This window comes from Anopheles stephensi, chromosome X (assembly GCF_013141755.1).
Source record: "Anopheles stephensi strain Indian chromosome X, UCI_ANSTEP_V1.0, whole genome shotgun sequence".
Lineage (NCBI taxonomy): Eukaryota > Metazoa > Arthropoda > Insecta > Diptera > Culicidae > Anopheles > Anopheles stephensi.
Genome location: NC_050201.1, coordinates 14112656 through 14132437, shown reverse-complemented (window position 1 = coordinate 14132437; position 19782 = coordinate 14112656). Strand labels below are relative to the sequence as shown.

General features: G+C 44.9%; 2 protein-coding genes across 22 annotated transcripts in view; one reads left to right on the top strand and one right to left on the bottom strand.

Annotated features, from left to right (window-relative positions):
* Nucleotides 1-1514: 1514 nt before the first annotated feature.
* On the top strand, nucleotides 1515-5473 carry LOC118509475 (protein trachealess-like). Of its 4 annotated transcripts, none has more exons than XM_036050143.1 (6): nucleotides 1515-1697; nucleotides 2204-2410; nucleotides 2550-3416; nucleotides 3559-3656; nucleotides 3765-4297; nucleotides 4370-5473. In XM_036050143.1, exons 2-6 carry the CDS (start codon nucleotides 2208-2210, stop codon nucleotides 4529-4531), a joined length of 1863 nt encoding a protein of 620 aa, XP_035906036.1. In that variant the 5' UTR covers nucleotides 1515-1697; nucleotides 2204-2207; the 3' UTR covers nucleotides 4532-5473. The 4 variants fall into 4 exon arrangements, with proteins under 4 accessions (XP_035906036.1, XP_035906027.1, XP_035906008.1 ...); XM_036050134.1 differs by having other exon boundaries at nucleotides 1515-1704; nucleotides 3550-3656; XM_036050115.1 differs by having other exon boundaries at nucleotides 1516-1697; nucleotides 3550-3656.
* The window catches only part of LOC118509380 (protein lap4-like), a 52435-nt gene continuing 37509 nt past the window's right edge, over nucleotides 4857-19782 (bottom strand). For 16 of the 18 annotated variants that reach the window (XM_036049949.1, XM_036049924.1, XM_036050010.1 and 13 more), the window contains 7 exons: nucleotides 14580-16148; nucleotides 12739-12838; nucleotides 12447-12672; nucleotides 9526-9732; nucleotides 9164-9461; nucleotides 8612-8845; nucleotides 4857-8108 (listed from right to left, as the gene is read on the bottom strand). In XM_036049949.1, coding sequence (XP_035905842.1) covers nucleotides 6939-8108; nucleotides 8612-8845; nucleotides 9164-9461; nucleotides 9526-9732; nucleotides 12447-12672; nucleotides 12739-12838; nucleotides 14580-16148 — 3804 coding nt within the window. In that variant the 3' untranslated portion in view covers nucleotides 4857-6938. The remainder of the gene's footprint in view (nucleotides 8109-8611; nucleotides 8846-9163; nucleotides 9462-9525; nucleotides 9733-12446; nucleotides 12673-12738; nucleotides 12839-14579; nucleotides 16149-19782) is intronic. The other 2 variants (XM_036050026.1, XM_036050063.1) reach the window with 2 other exon arrangements.

Genomic DNA, 19782 nt, shown 5'->3' with positions numbered 1-19782 from the left:
CCATCTTGTTCCAAGTGCTAGTAGAAAAGCTTCATAGTTCCATCAAGTTCCACGGTCTTTTTAACTTGCCTCAAAGTTCGGCGGTGGTACGTTTTTTCTTTAAGCAGCCCTCAAGCAGCACGATAGTTCGATTTCAATATCTTTGGCTATTTGGGAATCGATATTCCGATCAATATATCCGACAATTCTAATTTAGAAGATGATCAGCAGATTGAAATCCCGAAACAGATGCCTTGCATGAAAATAAGTAGCTGTTATGTGCTTCTTTAACAGCTAGATATACGAAAGCTGCTTAAGACCCGGTTAAAAGTACGAGGAACTATGACGCTACTTATCTATTGCAAAGGGTGGTTTCGTTCCGAAGATTGTTGGTTTCGTTCCGAGGATTTTTGTACGACTTTTTTTTCGTTTACCCAGATAGTTTGGATTTTATGATAATTCTGAGAACAACTTTTTAGCAGGAAAAATTATTCAAACAATAATTTGAATCGAAACAAAAGCAAATTTCCCCTAAATTATCGGTTAAATGTCGAAAGAAGCAAACAGGATTTTTTTTTGTATTTTATATAAAGATAATCTACTATTAGTAATATGAAAATATATTCGGCCGAGCTCATCCGGGATATGGTGCTCTTTCACGGTTTGGAAAAGCAAATGTCTTTTCATACCGTTGTGAATGGTATTTTGTTTAGTAATCCAATCTTAAACAATACGGCCAGGCCGCCCAACATGAATAATAAATTGGATCAGATGCAAAAATAACAAAACGTGTTTGTTTTATTTTTGCCAACTTACTAGAATATAATTTTTGTCTGTCTCCACTGGCAGGTAAGCAGTGTTTCGAAAAATAGTGAAAAAGTCTGCAACAGGAAACCTTGATCATTAGTTCCAATCTGTTTTCCATATTAACCCGATATTACTGTGCATAATTAACGCATATTGAAGATGCTGTCGAAACGACGGTTTCTAGAGCTGAACCTTAGCGATTTATAATACCTATAGTATGTGATGGTATGGGGTTTGGCAGGATTCATTTCAATTCATTCGCATATCGAAAAAATGGAGTCCATTTTTGCCGTTTCTTATCGCAGTGAGGAACCAATTGAAATCAGGAATAAGCGACTAACCCCTTTTTCGGCAATCTTATAACATTTGTAGCAAAATCAGCTGTAGTTTTTTTTTCTATTTTGTGCTAATTATTCAAGTAAACACCAATCATCCGTGATAAGAAAGAAAACCAATCATGATGAAAATTTGAGTTTTTCCATTTTTCCAATTTTTAATGTTTTTAATAAAGACCAATAAATCATTAATCTCATCAATATTGGTTTTTTTTAAAATAAAATATACATGTAAGCATTTTTGAATGAATTTTTATGGAATATTTAAAAAATATCACGATTTAAGCATCTTTAATTTTCAAACTTTTGTCCCCCCTCGAAATGTCCGCATGGAGTTCCCATTGTGTGCAGCGCTAGTTCGCCCGTTGGCCGTTTCGTTAAAACGGTGTCGCTAGCGGCAATAATTCGTCGAACGTCGTGCGCTGCAGCTCGCCACGGTAAAATGTGCAATTGAAAGTGTGTGTTTAAATTTTTCGGTGGACACTTTTAGCAAGCACAGCACAGAATTGGCAAAAGTTGGGAAGTGAACGTCTAACAAGCCGAAACCAATCAACTACTGTTAGGGGAATAGTGTTCGTAAGTAGTAAGCAACAAAACTTTATCGCTCACTCGGTTTTTTGGTTCGGTGCAGCGCAAGGCGGGGAACTCATTAACGTATTTCGTTTGAAATGCTAACATCGAAAACGCATACGCCTTGGGTGGTTGGCTGGTGAAAATACTTTTACTCTGGCTGGTGTCTGTTAGCAGTGGTGGTCGTGTGTGGAAGTGGTTGTCCGTAAAATTGAGGACAGTTTTTTAAACATTGCTGGTTCAGGTAAAATAATTATTTAAAGCAAGTTCAAACCAAGGCAACTGCAGCAGGAAACTTAACGAACCGTTTTTTCCGTTTTCGGCCGTGCTGTTCGTGTCCTTTTTCCTAATATATCAGGAACATTAACTGAGATTTTTTTTTGGGGACAGTTAGAGTAAATTTTTTTACAACTACACTAGAACACTAGAAAAATCAATCAATTAACGCTGCGCGCTGTACTGTGGTGCTACTAGATAGATGCGAAAAGTACATCTATTTTCATTGCTTTCAGCATTATGTTCCCTTTCTCCTCCCTGCAAGTCGAGTATAGCAATTTCCATCGTTCATCGCAAATCATGTCGAACGCCCTGAGCATGAGCAACTCCGGCTTTCCACACTCATGGATCGTGTCCGGGCAGGACTTTTGTCCGATAACGTACTCCTCGATCCAGGGCCACAATTCGGGCGTATCGAGCAATCTCGCAACGGTTGAACCGGGGTAAGTGTGCGGCTGCGGTCCTCTTATCGGCTTCAACTTCACCATTTCAAACACCTGCAATACACCAGCAAAAGAAGGAGAAATCTGAGATGAAAAAGACTTCTAAAATCTATTCCCATCCGTTCTCCTCAATAAACAGCCTGATCGAACTGCGGAAGGAAAAGTCCCGCGATGCAGCCCGTTCCCGGCGTGGGAAGGAGAATTATGAGTTTTACGAGCTGGCAAAGATGTTACCATTGCCGGCAGCGATCACTAGCCAGCTGGACAAAGCGTCCATCATACGGCTCACGATCAGCTACCTGAAGCTGAAGGAGTTCAGCGAGAACGGTGTACCGTCCTGGTGTAAGGAACCGATCGGGTTCCAAAACTACAACGCCCCGCAGTACTTTAACGAGATGTTCGAAACACATCTCGGCACGCACATCCTGCAATCGTTGGACGGGTTCGCCATCTCGACCGGTGTCGATGGTCGCTTCCTGTACATCTCCGAGACGGTTTCGATCTATCTCGGGCTGTCGCAGGTGGAGATGACGGGCAGCAGCATCTTCGACTACGTGCACAAGAACGATCACGCCGAGGTGGAGCAACAGCTCGGCATCAAGAAGGGGGCGGAGTACGCCAGCTACGGTGGGTACGGTGATGACCCACCGACAGAGAAGGCGACCGTACTGAAGCTGGGCAAGGATGCGCCCGGTGGAAAGGGTCTGCTGCCGGGCGAATCGTACGAGGGTGACGACCGTGCGTTTTGCATCCGCATGAAGTCAACGCTCACCAAACGTGGGTGCCATTTTAAATCGTCCGGCTATCGGGTGATACTGCTGCTGTGCCATCTGCGCAAGAAGGGTGCCGGGCAGGAGGAGACGCACACCGACAAGCAGACGGTGATCGGGATGGTGGGGATTGGAATTGCGCTACCACCGCCATCGCTGCACGAGATCAAGCTCGAGTCGGACATGTTCGTGTTCCGGACGAGCCTGGACCTGACGATCATCCACTGCGAGAACAGGTAGGTAGTACGGAGGGCATATAAGCCATTAGGGGGGGGGGGGGGGGGGGGGGGGGGAGAGGATGGGATGGGGCGGGGGTCGCGATCTATTTTTTTCTACCAAAGAACCACCCCCCGATCTCACTGTTGATAGGATTTCCAGTTTTCTGGACTACACCGCGGACGAGCTGAATGGGAAGAGCGTCTACAGTCTGTGTCACGGGCAGGATGCACACAAGCTGAAGAAGAGCCACAGTGAATGTAAGTTGAGTTTTGTTTTTCGCCAAGTTCTCCAAGATATTCAAGGCATTATACCGCTCTTTTTTTCTCTCACTCTCTCTCTCTCTCTTCCGATCTCTCGTGCTCCAGTGATCCAGAAGGGCCAAGTGCTGACCCCGTTCTATCGCATCCTCAACAAAAATGCGGGCTACTTCTGGATACAGTCCTGCTGTACGATGGTGTGCCAGACGAAGAACATGAGCGACCAGACCGTAATCTGCGTCAACTACATCATCACCAAACCGGAAAAGGAAAACCTCATCCTGGACATCTCTCAGATCCCATCGGCCGCGGGCGTGCTGGGTGACTACCATGCGAAACCCCTGTCTTCCGGAGGTGCTACCTCCGGTGCGAAAAAGTCCCAACCCGGAGTGGTGGCAAGCGAGTATGATCTGGAGTCGCATTCACACGCTCACCATCATTCGGGTACGGACGGGTACCATCTGGACGGTGGTGCCTCACACGTAGATCACAAGGTAGACCTGATGGAGAAGTCCGGCCTGGGGAAGGGTGGACTAGGGATGACATATGGCGGCCCCAATACCAACACCTCCACCGATAAGAAAGACCTCGACTACAAGGATAAGCTACTGGAGCGTGAGAAAGGATGTAGCAATAGTAAGGTGAGTGGGAATATCAATTTTACTTGAGACATCGAAACTAATCTGAACTCAATCTTGCCGACTGCTCTACAGCACCAGCGTCTCAAGAGTGGTAGCCCGATGCTGAACCTGCCGAACGAGAATGGTACGCACGAGAAGAAATCGTCCGGTGGTAAGAAGAGCGTCAATAATCGGGCCAGCGTCATCCGGGTGCTAAGCAAACCATCGAAGAAGGTCCTGCAGGAATCGCACTAGACCTGTCGCTGGCTTTGAGAAAAGCCAATCCACACACTCAATCAACGCCGCGATCAACCAATTTTTACCATTATTGTTTTAGTGTTTAGTGCGAGGAAGGGGGGGCCCGCTTCCTTTACCCTCCCACACCCCCATCCCTCCTAACGGTGGTGGCTTCTTCTTCATCGATCGGTTAGTGGTTAGCGTGTAATAAGTATAGCGTCTCCCTAGTTGTTAGTGTAATTAGTGAATCACCGTACTACCTTCTCCATTTCACCGTATTTCTCTAAGAAGACGACACATTTACATACACACACAAAAAAGAAGTAGAAGGAAACAAGCGCACTTCGTTAGATATTGTATTTGTTTGAGTTAAATAGTTTTATTTCGCTTGGTTTACACATATTGCCATACCGGAAAGGACAACATATAGTACAGCGGACCCGAACGGGAGTGGGAAGGGGGAAAAATCCATGGAAGAGGGGAGGCTTTGAGAGGAGTTTATCTTTTGGTGGAGAGGGGGGGGGGGAGGGAGGAACAAAGGGAGGAGGCAGTTTGTTTCACATTGAGTGAAGGTGAAGAGAAGACGTTACACATTAAATGTCCGTTAAAAAGGATGCTCAAAAATGCATACATACATACACGCCCAGAAAGGAATGGTGGCGCATGGTTGCATGTGTCTGTGTAGTAGTGTAAATGATGGTGTCATCCTTGAGCATTCCTTTTTGTTTTCGACGTACCCGAACACACACACTCAGCCATACAAGAACATACACACATACATTCAATCACACTGTAAGCTTCTCTTCACACTATCCTCCCTCACCCACTATCTCCACCTCGTCTCCCCATACTACACATATACATCTCCCAGCCGCTTATATATGGTCTCTTTCTCTCTCTCACTGTCCGTTTAACTACTCTAAATATAATAATCCTTGTGTAAAGCAATATCTAAAAAAATAATGAAGCATCGGATAAGGAAATTTTCAAGTTACTTAAGTAAGAAGAACGAAGTAGAAGATAAAACTTAAGTGTGTGCTTCAATAAAAAAAAAAAAAAAACAAAAATGCATCAAAATCTGCGCGATAAATACTAAGGAGATAAACACTTCATTATTATAAAAAGGTGAAAAAAAACGTTTTAAGAAAAAAGAAATGAATTCATTAGATGATAATTATTGCAACCTGATAATAAAACGAAGTAAAAAAACCAACACACATATCTCTACCGTTAATCCTGTGTGTGGGGTGGGACGTATGGGTGTAAAATAGCTGGGTGCTTCATTTTTCGTATAAATTAATCGAATCCAGCCCCGTGTTGCGTGGGAGAGGGGGCTTTGTCCCCGTTTTTGGGGGTTCATTTAATTGCTAGTAGTGATCCCTCCCCTAGGGCGTGACAAAAGAGAAAATATGAGAATTATTTGTAATAAATCGGAAAAAATAATTATTAAGAGAATGAATTGGAAAAAAATAATAATATAAATCTATCCAAGAAAAGCTGCGCACATCTAGCTGCTCATGCAGGGGGCTTTCAGTTGAAAATGTACAAGCAACGATCATGGCTCCTTAGATGACATGGTAAACAAACGCTAGTTGACTTGGGAACGGATTCAGATGACAGGCGGATCAATTCCCTTTTACTGTGAAGGTACCAGATGATATTACAATCGAAGCCTATGATATCTGCGCCAGGGTAAGTATGTAACCTTGAGCTTCAAGGTCTGGTTTTGAAGCTCATTGTGTAGGGAAAGTGAAAAACAAGTACCAAACAAGTACTTACTTAATTAGTGAATATCCTAAAATTGGTTTCTTACGTAAACTTACAATTCGTACACCACCGATTTTCTGCAAGGCGTTTTCAGCTCAATTTCACATCCCGTGTTTATAGCTGTAAGTTACGCACCTACACGAGCGCTGACAGGTCGTGTACAGTATCATCGGCTTCGATTGTTATATCATCTGGTAACTTTATACTAAATGATAATTGATTTGCCGGTCATCTGATTCCACTTCCATGCCTACTAGCTTTGTTTACCATTTCATCGAAGGAACCAGGAAAAACAGATCGATGCCTTTACATTATCAACTGAAAACCCCTGTATTATTTCTGTTTTGTGTGTTACGCTCTACCTTAATCGGCCCGTGTCTGACTTTTGTGTGATAAAACACACACGCACACATACGCATACACTACACAAAAAGAGGTGTTTAATTATCGCCACTATATCGTTTCTTGGCTGGTGTTAAAATAAATCCTAAAACTTACTGCCCTTCTTTTCATCATACTTTTTTTCAGTTTAAAATCGTTTACATTTAGCTACGAAGGCGCGCTACACTTGGACCGGTACCGCACACCCATGGAAGAACACAGACCTGTGTCTTGCGAAACGAAAAACGTCTTCTCCTCCCCCCCCCCCCCAAACCAATTACTTTTTCTTTTTGCCCTTTCGCTTTTTACGCTTATTGTTGCTAGCGCCGCCAGTCGTAAGGTTCGACGTTGCCGACGATGGAACGGTATTGGTGGGGTGGTTGGTGGTGCCATTATTTGTCTCACCAACACCACCACCACCTGCCGTACGGTTCGGGTGCGAGTCATCTTCCCCATCCTCGTCATCATCCTCCTCCTCACCACGACCCTGTACGACGGTTTCACCGGTACCGATCGACGTCGTAGCATTGCCATTCCGCTGATCTTCCGTATCCTCCTCATCATCCTTCTCATCCTCGTCGTCCTCGTCGCTGGCGACAAACACGGCACGCAGCTTTTCCGAGTGTAGCGTCTGATGGTAAAGCTGGCCCGGTCCGGAGGAATGCTGATGATCGAACGCGGGCGAAAACCGGTCCGCGTTCGGATTTGTGATGACCTCGCAATCACGGTAGGCGGCCGATCCGTTGTCATCGAGCAGCTGGTGCTGGTACTTTCGTTGTTGCTGCTGCTGCTGCTGCTGCTCCTGAGCGAGTTCGCTCTGGTGGGTGTAGAAATCGTTGATCAGTCGCTCGCGCACCATAAACACCGTGCCGATGGCGCCCGTTTTCTCCTCGTACGGTTCCGGCACAATTTCTTCCTCCTCCTCTTCCTCCTCCTCCTCCTGCTCATCCTCCTCCGCTTCTTCCGCTTGCAGTGCGAGAATTTCCTCTTCCGTAAGGCTTTTGGAAAGGTTCTGTCGCACCTTCTCGTTCTGTTTCAGCTCGCGCAGTACGTGCTTCATCTTGTCGTTGATTGACTCATATTTACCGTGCTCGTACGTGTACCGACCACCGTACTCAAGCGATGCAGTAGTCGTGGTCGGGGCGGTTACAAGCGAATCTTCCTCCCGGACGTCGTCGTTGTAGCGTCCGATCGCAATATCGTTCGGTTGACCGTCACCGGTCAGCATCGGGTTGATCACTTCCACAATCGTCTGCAGCTGCATCGGTTCCGGTTCCGCGTCCACTTGCCGGTCCGACGACTCACTGCCACCTTCCGTCCATGGTCGGTGTCCGTCCGTTTCGGTGATACCGTTGCTTACATCCGGCTTACCATTGTCACGCTCACTGTCACCGGACGAGGAATCTTCCAGCTCGAACATAATGATCTTTTCGCGCATCGTTTCCACCTGTAAAGACAAAAGCAAATGTAAATGTCTTGTGTGTGTGTGTGTGGCAATAAGAAGCGCGACCAAAACGGGAAGTGCAATTAAAGCTAAGGTTTGCAGTGAATTACGAACAACAGTAAGGAACGAAACTCGTGTGCGAAAATATGCTGTAAAAAAACAAAACCAAACAAAAAGGCAGGACACAATTGTCTCGCAATGCGCGATTGTGTTAGTGGAGGGCTTTAATGCTACATGCCACTTCGATAATGTACGGTGTTTGTACGGGTAAGGAGCAAGCCGGGATTCAATTACCAGGAAGCATTCATCACGACCAGTTCAGCTACAAACTACAGCGCAACAACATATACTACGGGGATGTGTTTTTCAGTGGGTGGGTGTGTGTGTGACGCGCAACAAAAGAGTGGATCAGGTGGTGCGTGCGTGTGGTGGTGATTTTTTGTGTTTTTTTGTGTGCTGACGAACTTTGAACGAGTTGAGAACGTATGCGTGCCATCAATTCTAACCTCAGTTTCGATGACCTTCTCAATGTACTCAACCGTCCGGACGCCACCGCCCGGTGCTTCCTCCGTCCGCCGGGTCACCTTCTCCTCCACGACCTTTTCCGTTTCGCGCACGACGATTTCGCTGCCGGGACGTGATTTTACCGCTAGGCGTGGAAATCGTGGTTGTAACCGATCGGTGCCTTCGTCCTCACTCACGCTTCTCCGTCCACCTGCATCCTGACGTACATCCTCTAGCTGCTCCCAACCGTTGGAAACGCACACGCGTTGGGTGAGCGGTGGGTGTGGTTGGGTGGATTGGGTGTTTGTATGTGGGGGGGGGGATGATTTTGGGGTTAAAAACACACATCGAGCAAAACACATGATCGAGTCGTACGATCGGAGCGAGTGGGGGATGAAGGATCACATTTAAATGGGGATTAAAAGTCATCAAAAACACTTGCGGGCGGGTAAGTGCGCTCTACGCACTACTAGAGGTTATTTACGACGAGATCTCTTATTTAGCAAACAGGAGCTAGGGGGGAGGATCAAGGACCTTTTATCATTCATTCTTACCTCCTCGTTATTGCTGACGTTCACCGGAGACGGTGCTGTGTCGGACGGTAATGGGGACTGTGATGGAGGTGGTGGCGATGATGCGTTGGAATTACTGCCTGCGGTCAATCCAACCGCTGCGGCCTGGGGCGAACCACCATCGACACTTTCGGTCGGGCCACTACCGCCGCTGGTATTCATCGCCGATTCGTCCAGCAGACCGGCAGCACTCATCGTTTGTATCATAATCAGCGCCTGCAGAGCATCGTTTTCGAGCGATTTAAGACGCGCCTGTCGCCATGCGGCTCGCTTTTGAGCCCTAAAACACACAGAACGTTAGTTAGAAAAGCGGAATGGTAAAGATGTGGCTTAGCTCCACTTACCGTAAGGCACGGATCTCGGACGGGCTGAGCTTGGACTCGTCGTACTCCGGCGGTAGACAGTTGCTAGCACGAGCACGCTTCTCCGCATTTGCGGTACGTATCGGAATGCGGCTCATGGGTGTTTTCGTCAGCGGCGATGATGTCATCAGCAGGGAAGCGGCCATCTTCTGCTCGTCGCTAGTAGTGTCACGACTCGTCGGATCCTCTCTGCGATTTGTGTAGGGATCATCGGTGTTGATCCGGACGGTGGTGGTTGATTGATTTGTTGCATTGATTGAATTTGTTTTTGATTTTTTTTTCGTTTGGTTTGTTTTTTTGTTTTTGACGCACGGAACACACCGACGAGCGTTCACGATTTATTGGGTAGCATTGTTAAAGAAGGGGTGAGATTGAGGTTTCATATCCAGAAATCAGTTATAAATATCAGCAAGCGTACACGCGCACTGGCATGACGGGGCCTTATTCATGGGGAAGAAGACAATTCGATGCTAATGGGAGGATTTCGCCCAAGATCGCAGATCTTACTGTAATTGCCATAATCCTCCTACTAGCATCTAACAACATCGATCGTCTTATTCCCATTGAAAGGCAAGCAATTTGCACCTTCGGTGTTTTGTGGTGCATTTGATGCAGCTAAAGAATCGCTTTTCCTTAATCGGAAGGTTTCTTCGATTAAATGAGTACGCGCGCGCAGACTGACTTTCTAAGCAGCAAGTGGTGGGCCTTTTCGGTGTACTAAAGCTACGAGATGGATTTTTTTTCTTCTGCTTTCTTTTTACAATTGGTATTAAATTTTGAGTGAAAAATTAGAATAGTGAAGGATAGAGGAGAAGGTAGTACAAAAAAAAAAGAAGCACGTACAGCCCACAACAGCACATCCGAAAGTGAGGAAAAAGGTACTAGCCCCCTGGTCGATTGTTAACAACCCTAAACCCCTAAAAATGTCATTATTATTAGATTGAAGGGAGTGGTAAGGAATGTCGAGGATATACAGATGAAGACAGTCGTTCGAAAGACGAAAGAAATAGAGCAACATTCCAAAGCATACAATAATTAGTTTTATTACTTTTTTATCACTTCCGCAAAAGATGTATTTACAGAAACAAACAAATGTATAGTAAAAATAGAAACCATAAAACACAAAATAATAATAAAAGAGAGAGAAAAAAAACAACAAGATTGTATACCGACATACATTTATATGGTAAAATTAGCGTACAGAGCAACTAGAGAGGTGTGTACTTAAAACGTGTTGGTTCCCGTTTCTGCTCCGATGTACTATCTCGCTTTACATGAGAAGGGGAAGTAGGAAGGGATAGAGGGATTTTGTATGTAAAATGGTGTATCATACATCAAACAGGATGTGTGAAACAGCTCGGTTGTTTGAAAAAAAAAAATCGACATTCCTAAACCTTTGGCTTCTAATTCGAAAATGCTTTAATAGTAATGGGATTTTATAGTTATACCTTGTGTAAAAAATTAAAAGCAATTTTTTTTATCTCAAAATGGTAATGCCCTTGCGATGTCCTACACGAGGACACATAAGTAGTGTCATCTGAATCCTCCCTCCCTGCCAACTAAAATTCCAATTACATGGTACGATAAAGCTAGAATGCGACAATTTTAAGTATAACAGTTTGCAACAGTTGGATATGAGTCATACCAGACCCATATCGAACTTTCGCCATTACTGTACATATTCATTTTACAAGTATCTGTGCTAAGATTCAAAGCTGACAGACGAAACATACGTTTAAGAAGAAATTGTGTGCAATTAAAAAAAGAACCGCATAAAACTTAAATGCTTACATTAACAATTCGAAACAGTTGCCTAGTCATCATTACATGCAATCTACTCGTTGCTATTACTATGTGTGTGTGTGTTTTCTTCTTTCTCGCTTCTCTTCCTAACCACTTAAAAGCGTGTATACAAATCGTTTCGTAAAAACAAAATTAAAAAAAAAGAAAACAACAGGAATGTACGATGGAAATGAAGAGAGAGAGAGAGAGAATCGATCTTAGCACGCAGCAGCACGTTTCGAATGGAAAGGATAGAAAAGTACACATATACATGTATGTACGTGGTATTGGTGAATGTGAAAAAAAAATATTACACCCATATTAAGGCTGTAAAAACGAGTTACTTCCTAACATTGATTTCACCTGACGCGGGATGGCTAAGCGATGGAAGCCGATTGGGTGTTAGTGCGTCACGCGACTGGCGACTTTGGGAGGGAAAAGGGGGGAACGGATGAGCTGGGAGGGTTGATTTTCTGGGTTGGTTGTTTTGTATTGTTCTATGATCTAAATACAGCGTCAATTTCTGCCAACGGGTTCCTGGAGGAAGTACAAGGTGAAAAGGTTAGGATATATCAGCAAAACAATTACAGAAACTTACAAGAGTTAATACGCGGCTTTTTTGAGCTAATTTTTTTTTTTTGGTTGGCGATTAGTAGTAGTCTAGTGTTAGATTGAGGCTTGAGTAGTAAAGAGGATGAATAATAATAAGATGGGGTAACAATAGAGAGAAAAACTCGAAAAAGTAAGGGAAAAAAGGTTTGCATCGCAAGCGAAATAACAACACGCAGCAAACAGTGGGCTTTTAGCTACTATCCCAACTTGTATGTGTGTGTGTGTGTGTTTTTTCCCTTCCAAAAGAAAGTATTACGAATTATTCAAGTGCAGGCTATAGAGAGTATAGAGAAAATAGGTGGTGAGTGTGAGATGAAATCATACACGGCTACTACTAGGTATACTACTAAGGCACTCTCCACACGGTCGTTTTTTTTTGCTTTTCTTGGCTTTTTCTACGGTTCTGGCGATGGTTTTTGGTTGGCGCTCTCATGGGGCGATATCAGACAAAGCGCGGAGCGAAGATGGATGGTGGTGGTGGTGGTGGTGGGCGTCAGTCCAGTACGTACCTCATGTTATTGTCGTTAATGTCCGACTTGTCACCGGTCGCCGGCTGTTCACTCTCACCCCTGTCCGACCGTATCTCGTCGTCATCCGCTTCTTCCTCGTCCTCCTCTTCATCCTCTTCACCGAATCGTTGGTGCACCCGGTCCTTGCCGAGCGATGCAATTTTGCGCTCCTCTTCCTGTCTCAGCTTTTCTACCTCATCTTGCGATAGAAAGGAGAAGACTTTGTCTGCAACAAAAAAAAAGCGTTGTGTTAGAGTTGTGACTGTGAGGTTCAGTTCTGCCGGAATCTTACCTGATTTCGGTGTCGGTTTCTGCTGATCTTCCATCGCGTTCTCGAAGAATCGCTTCTTGTCGGAAACACTTTTCGGTGTCTTCGGTCCTAGCGGTGGTGACTGTGGAGAAGGAAACGGTAACGGGCACAATTTAAAGTACAAACTATCAGAGCGGTGCTGTGTTGGTTGGTGATGTGATCGTGTTCTACAATAAAGGTAAGCAAATCTTTATCTTAAACACCCTTGTGTATAAAAGAAGATTTCCTGTTTCTGCTGTGCTGTCCGCATCGTTTCCCGGACGGACGCTTCCTACCTTGCACGGAGATAACTGATCGGATAAGTGCGTGAAGGCTTTTCTGGTCCATTGGTGCGGTTTTTTTGGTGCAATTACACTCCCTCGCTACAACACATGTGTGGTACATGTGGATGTGACGACAAAAAGCTAAGACGTTCGTTAAGCTTTATTTAACCCAACCGGGCGCCGGCTAATGGCCGTCCGGGCGTAGTACCAGGTGCCGAATAGCAAACATTAACATATAGGCACAGTAAAGGAGGTCAGCAAACGGAATTTAACAAAAAAAACCCACATTAAAGCGCGTGCACGTCGGATCAGGAGGCAAGCAGAAACCAGCAAAAGGTAAAAGAAAACAAGAATTCGATTCGAACTCTTTTAACAAGCACAAAACAAAGAGAAAATCACCCATAGAAAGTTGTATTATGTTTGGAATTTGCTGTTGTTCAAATGTTATTACAAGCATAATTATAAATATAACATTTCAGTCGGATATACATGTATTGGTTAAGAAACACGTTGAAGAGCACAACAAAAATTGGTTGTAATATATTCATAGAAGTAAAACTGGTGAAAAAAATGCAAGAAAAACCAAATCTACTAAACTGCATCCATTTTACGACCGACATTTATTCGAATAGGAGAAAGAAAGGACATTTGCCATTGTAGTTAATAAAATTAGTTAGGATTAAATGAAGGAAGGAAATGTTACACAATTACTAAAAAAAACTTCTATCGTTACTATTGCTACACTACTGTTTGGCGTATTTCGAATTACTGGGATACGGGAACTATATTCATGCAAATTTAAGTAATATTACTTTAGTATAAGTACACTTTGGTGGGGTAACTGTGTGCTTTGTTTATGTTTTCTTACAACCCATTTAGTATTAGTTTTGTGTTTTTACTTTCTCTCTCTCGCTCTCTCTTTCTCTACGGGTACTACTACTGGTACTACTACTAAACCACCCGTCACGCTCATTAGCTACAATTGAAACATACAGGAGTAGTAGGAATAAGATTAGTAGAAAACAAAACCAGACGATAATGAACCGAGCTGCTTCTTATCCCGGGTACGCCTGCAAGTTAGGCAATACGCAACGCACGCACGTGTACGCCGCAAATCCCGGTGATATATGGTTTGTTTATATGTATATCGTATCGTACCGATGAGAATGCATGATTGTTGTGGCTTACGGGCTAGATTGCACATGTGTGGGTGTGTGTTTGTATGTGATGATGGAATGAATTAGTTTCCTTTTTTCGTTTTTGCTTCCCCCTGCATTATCGTGCCCGTGAATTCGTGACAAGAATCGCACGTATTTTCTTATTTCAGTGTTGGCACACGCCTTGCAATGTGTTTCTAGGTGTGTTTGTGCACGCACACAGGTACACGCGTGTGTGTATACCATGTCTTTTGGTTTGCGTCCATCCGCGTGCTCACACCGGGTGTGAAGCGTATGCGGATGCGGTGCCGGCCGTAGTGAGCACGGTGTGGTGCGCAGTGTGTTCTACCGGAGCTGCCGATCGTGGCGGTGCACTTAGAAGCCGTATCGGATGATCACTCACCGGCATCAGTACGTGGGCGGGGGACGGTTGATGTGCGGAAGACACGTACGTTGCGGTGGTGGTTCCCCCCATCCGGATGCCACTGTACGGTAGGTGGTGGGGTGTGGTAGTGTAGGATAGTTGGCTGCCCGCTGCCGGCGATACGATCGGCGCATGGCTGACCGGTACCGTGCCGGACGCGTACGTATAGATGGTGTGCTGCGGTGTGGGTAGTTTGGTGTAGTGGACCGGAAGAATCTGCACCGGTGGGTAGATCTGCGGCAGATGATACCCGACGTCGGGTGGAGGCGGTGGTGGTGACGTTACACTGCCGAGCCTGGTAAGATGGTGGTGATGTTCGTACGGGCTAGTATGGCCCGGGATATACTGTGACGCAGCCGGTAATGGTGATACGGACGCGGACCCGGTATCGTACATATACGGCGACGGCACACGCCCAATTAGCTCACCCGGATGATGATGGTGTACGGTGTAAACCTGCTGATGGTGATGGTGGTGCTGTTGGTGTTGTTGGTGCTGCTGTTCGTGTGCGTATTGTGCCAGCAGCTTGTTGCGTACCTCGTTCTCTTCCAACAGCACCTGTCGATGAACCTCGTCCGGTACGAGCAGATTGTTTGGCGTGTTCTCGTGCACGAACTGTGCCGTCCGCTTGGTCGGTAACGTTTCGTACTTGGCCGGAAGTACTTCCACCCGTTCGGTATGTCGTAATTGACCCGTCACACCACTCACCACCACCTCCCGGATCGTGTTCGTCGTCGAATCGTGCTCGTACTCCACCAGATCACCCTGGCCGAACTCTTCGCGTAGTTTACGGGCTGCCTGATTACGCACGACTTCGGCCCTACGTATCGGATTACCTCCAGCAGCAGCAGCAGCAGCAACGGCTGGGCCAGGCGTACTCGGTGCACGATCGATTACCTTCGACTCGCCCAGCTCGAGCGAACGTCCATCGTCGGATGCGTCTGTGTCGGAGTCGGTATCGGAATCGGTGTCGGAGTCGGTGTCCGGATCGGAGTCAAGGTTGGCCACCTTCGGTGCTTCGGTCACTCGCTGCTGCAGCTGGACAACCTCCGGTGTCGAGCTGTTGCTACGGTTCGTCGAGGAAGACGACGGACTGCTCGCACGCAATATACCCTTCAGATCGGGTGTCGGCGATGGACCGGCAAATGCGGCCCGAGCATGATGCAGCGCCGTATCGAACCCGTGCGTATCTTCGTGCAGATCAAAGCTAACCGATTTACGGTGCGTTACCGCGACGGGTTCCTTCGGTTGGGTGGTTTTGTCATTTGCCGGCGGTGAAGGTGCTTTGCTCATCGGTGGTTGATCCCCGCTGACGATTAGCTTGTGCTCGGTGTTGGTAATTGTGGTGGAGCCTGCAGTAGCAGCGGTTGATGGTGGTGGTGGAGGTGGTGGTCGGTGTGGTCGTACCGGCTTCGGTAAGCCCTTCGGATGGCAGTAGTTAGTATCGACAGCGGGGTGGTTCGCTACAGTGGTGGAGGAGTTAATTGAGGAGATGGGAGGTTCGTTCGCATGCGACAACAACCGGACGCTTCCATAGCGGCGTTCGATCTACAGAGGTTGGTGTGTTTTACATATAGCGCGGGAGTTTTGGTTTATTTTGGTTTTTTGGGTTGTTTTTAAACGAGATGGATCGAGACGGAGCGAGCGCATATGCAAAGAGAAAGAGAGAGAATATGAGAACAGGATGTAAAGGAATGGGGGAACATGGGGACGTGGCGGGAAGCACCAGGAGTAAGGCAGGAACAACAATGAAGGATAATATTACCGGAATCCCGGAAGCGAGTGTGAGTGTTTTGTGGAGAAAAGCACAAATATAAAGGATCGCCAAGGATGATCGGTAAAACATGAACAATAGAGGGATGTGAAGGTATGTGGGGGAAGAGGAACGGTAGAAGGAGCGGATTTTGCGCGTTATGATCTATTTAAATTGTATGAAGAATTGTTCGTTCGAATAAAAAATGTTTTAATCACTAGCTCAAGCGATTTTGCTCGCCAAACAACTCAAACTTACTATTTAAAAGCCAATTCTTCATACAATCTAAAGTTATTGTTGGCATCGAGCCTGTTTTGATGTTAGAGCTGTTACAATTTGAGTAAAAAAAAACACAAAATATGATGTGTCTAATCGTGCCTTATCTCTAAATGGGTGAGCTTTATATAAACCGGCGTTTAGGAACGTATATTATTTACACGGATTGTACGGGTATTGCTTTCGGCATAACAAACAATTTTACTTTTTAATTTTTTGCTAAGGATAAACAGAAACACATTCAGGATTAGCGAAAGCCTCACTAAATACTTCACCATACAAAACACACATACACACAGAGAGAAGAACCCATACACACCAGTAAAAAGTAATACCAAAACTACCCAAGCCACAAACTTGTTACACGTCGAGTGGGGGCGGCGCGCGCGATGGGATTCAGTTGCAAGGAAGGTAACATACATACAAACAGCAGATTACGGATTAATTTACACACGTATAATTGGCAAAAAATTTGGAGAAAAATAAAACAAGAGAATAAACGTAAGACCCGTAAAATGTATTACGAAATCGACATTCCAAATTACAGGCGAACGGCGACAGGTTTGGAAAAAGGACCGTTGTAATTTGTTCTACGGTACAGTGGAATTTGATAACAATTTGAAGAAAAGAAAGAAAAGACGAAATGCATTTCTAAAGTTAGAACGAGTAAGAGAATGTATGAAACGGGTATATAATTACCAATCGGTGCTTTTTTCTCGCGTGAAAGCATCACTATCTCCCATATAAAGTTTCTCTTCCTTTTCTATTTCTGTCTCTCTCTCTCATTTTCACACAGGTTTTGCGTTACTTTCCTTACGAATGACAGTCTTGTGTCATGTGCGCTATAAAAATACGGCTCATTCAAAAAAAAAAAAGGAGAATATTTGGGGAGACAAACTGAAGGCCAGAAACAAAAAACGGAAAAACAAAATTCAAACCCTTTTTCACTGCGTTTAAATTGACATCCCTTAACAGTGGCTTGATAAGGGAGGTGCAAATGTTTGAGGAACATCTGCTCTTGGGAAGGATAACTTAACCTCTCCACATAATGGGATAAAAAGAAGAGTTTAAAGGTGGTAAGGGCCAAAATACACAAACAAAGTTATAAATTGTTTAATTTCTCTTATAAACACATCTCATACCAGACACACAGCATTTATACAGCAACTGGTTCATCAAATATGTATTTGCTTTCCATTTTTGTTTTCGCTGATGCTGGGCTACACAAGGTTTGTTTGTTTTTTCTTTATCATTTTTAATTCAACAGTTATTGTAAAGATCTTTTCCTCCTCTTTCTCTCTCTCTCTCTTGCTGTCCCCCCCGGTTCGGTTTGTCCGTTTTGCTCTTAAACACGGATTATGTCCTTCTCCTTATGACACATTTTAACTCGTGTGCTATATATCGCAGGACAGTTTCTTTATATATATATATATATATTTAGGTGTGTGTTGATGGATCTTTTTCGTTAGTTTTCTTTTGGCATATTTGATTTTAAACATTGTGCGCGCGTATGCTCACACAATGGATCTCTCGTTACTCTAGCTACGCTGCACGTCTCTGTTAAGCAGCAACTTCGGGACATTTGTTCGGAACGCAAGTTGGGAGAAAACCCAATTCCCAACTGTTGCCCAACCGGCCGAGCACGGTTCATCACACAACTGCCGAGCCTTCAGACGTATGTGTATAGTATGTATATATCTATATATTTTCCACCAATGCCATTTACAAGTGTTCAACAATAAAGTGAAAGGCAAAAAGATTATCTAACACGGTTAACTCTTCTCCAGTTCTCACTGTTGCGATGTGTGCTGTCGATTCAATAAACACTACAACTGGTGCCTGATCGTATGGGACAGGTATGGGACATTATCCACGCGGGAAACATTGCTATTGAGTTGACAGTTTAAACGGTAAGCATCAATAATCTCTTGCTGGTGCGTCCGAGAAAAAAAATAGGTTGGTTGGAAGGACCGAACAAGTTGTAAGGTTTTATATCTTGTCCGGACGTCTGTTAGACGCATGAAGTGGTGCAAAATCAAGATATAATTACATACAGTAACAAAGAGATTGGAAACAGCTCATTGCATAGTCATTAACAGAAAATTCCTTACGCAAATGCGATCATGCGTGTATTGGACAGCTTAATGAGCATCAGGTCGATAGTGAAGGCTCCGATACAGCCACAGCCTGAAAGTATGCAATCATTATTTTTATCATCCTCCCGTGATTGTCAAGGTGACTGTTATCAAAGGATGATGACACAAAGCATACATTGCATACCTTCAGGCGCAGCATATCCTTTAAACGCTTAAAAAACACATTCGAAAATAAATCCGAAAGTAAAGAGTAATTACCCCACTAAAGGGTAATATTCAGGATCAGTTCAACAACACCCCATCGTCTAACGGGCACAATTCCAGTAGAGTCGGTTGTTTAACGGTAAGATTGATAGGAGATAGTGCTAGAAGGAAAGTGCTTAAAACAAACACCAGTGCATGGGTAAGTCATTACTTGGTCCACGGCGTGACGCGTGTACGCGCTTAACCCAAGCACGGGGAGAAGAAGTCTAATCTCGGTACACAGGATACACTTATTGCGAGGTTAAGATTGTGAAGAAGCGGCGCTTACTGGCAGAAAAAGGCTGCTTCGAACAGTCCGGGGAAACACACTCTTCAGCCGACTGCAAACGCGGCTACGTTTTGTGTTAGTAACTTTAAGTAGAGCGAGGACATAAATACATATACACAGTACGACGAACACAGTTTGAAACACTGAAAGGTATAGCAAGCAAGCAAGCAAGCATGTATGCTCCTTTCTAACATTGCCGTACGGTACGAGACTCAATGTCGGTGTGCGTTTCAATCGCTTGTTTGAGGATGCATGGTAGATTTTGGTGGTCTCGCGCATAGACTTTTTGCTCTGTCGGTGTGTAGAAGAGTTTGGGGTGTGCCTTCCGGTTTGGCCCTAGAAGATTAATCATTGATCAAGTTCTACAAGAACTGCAAACAAATGATTACGGCCAAAGTGACATACGCCCGCCACTGCGCTACTACTACGATCTAGTGCTCTCTCTCTCTCTCTCTCTCTCTCTCTCTCTCGCTCTTCAGCAATGCCAGCGCCCTCTCGCGCCAAAAACCCACCAGGAACAATCTC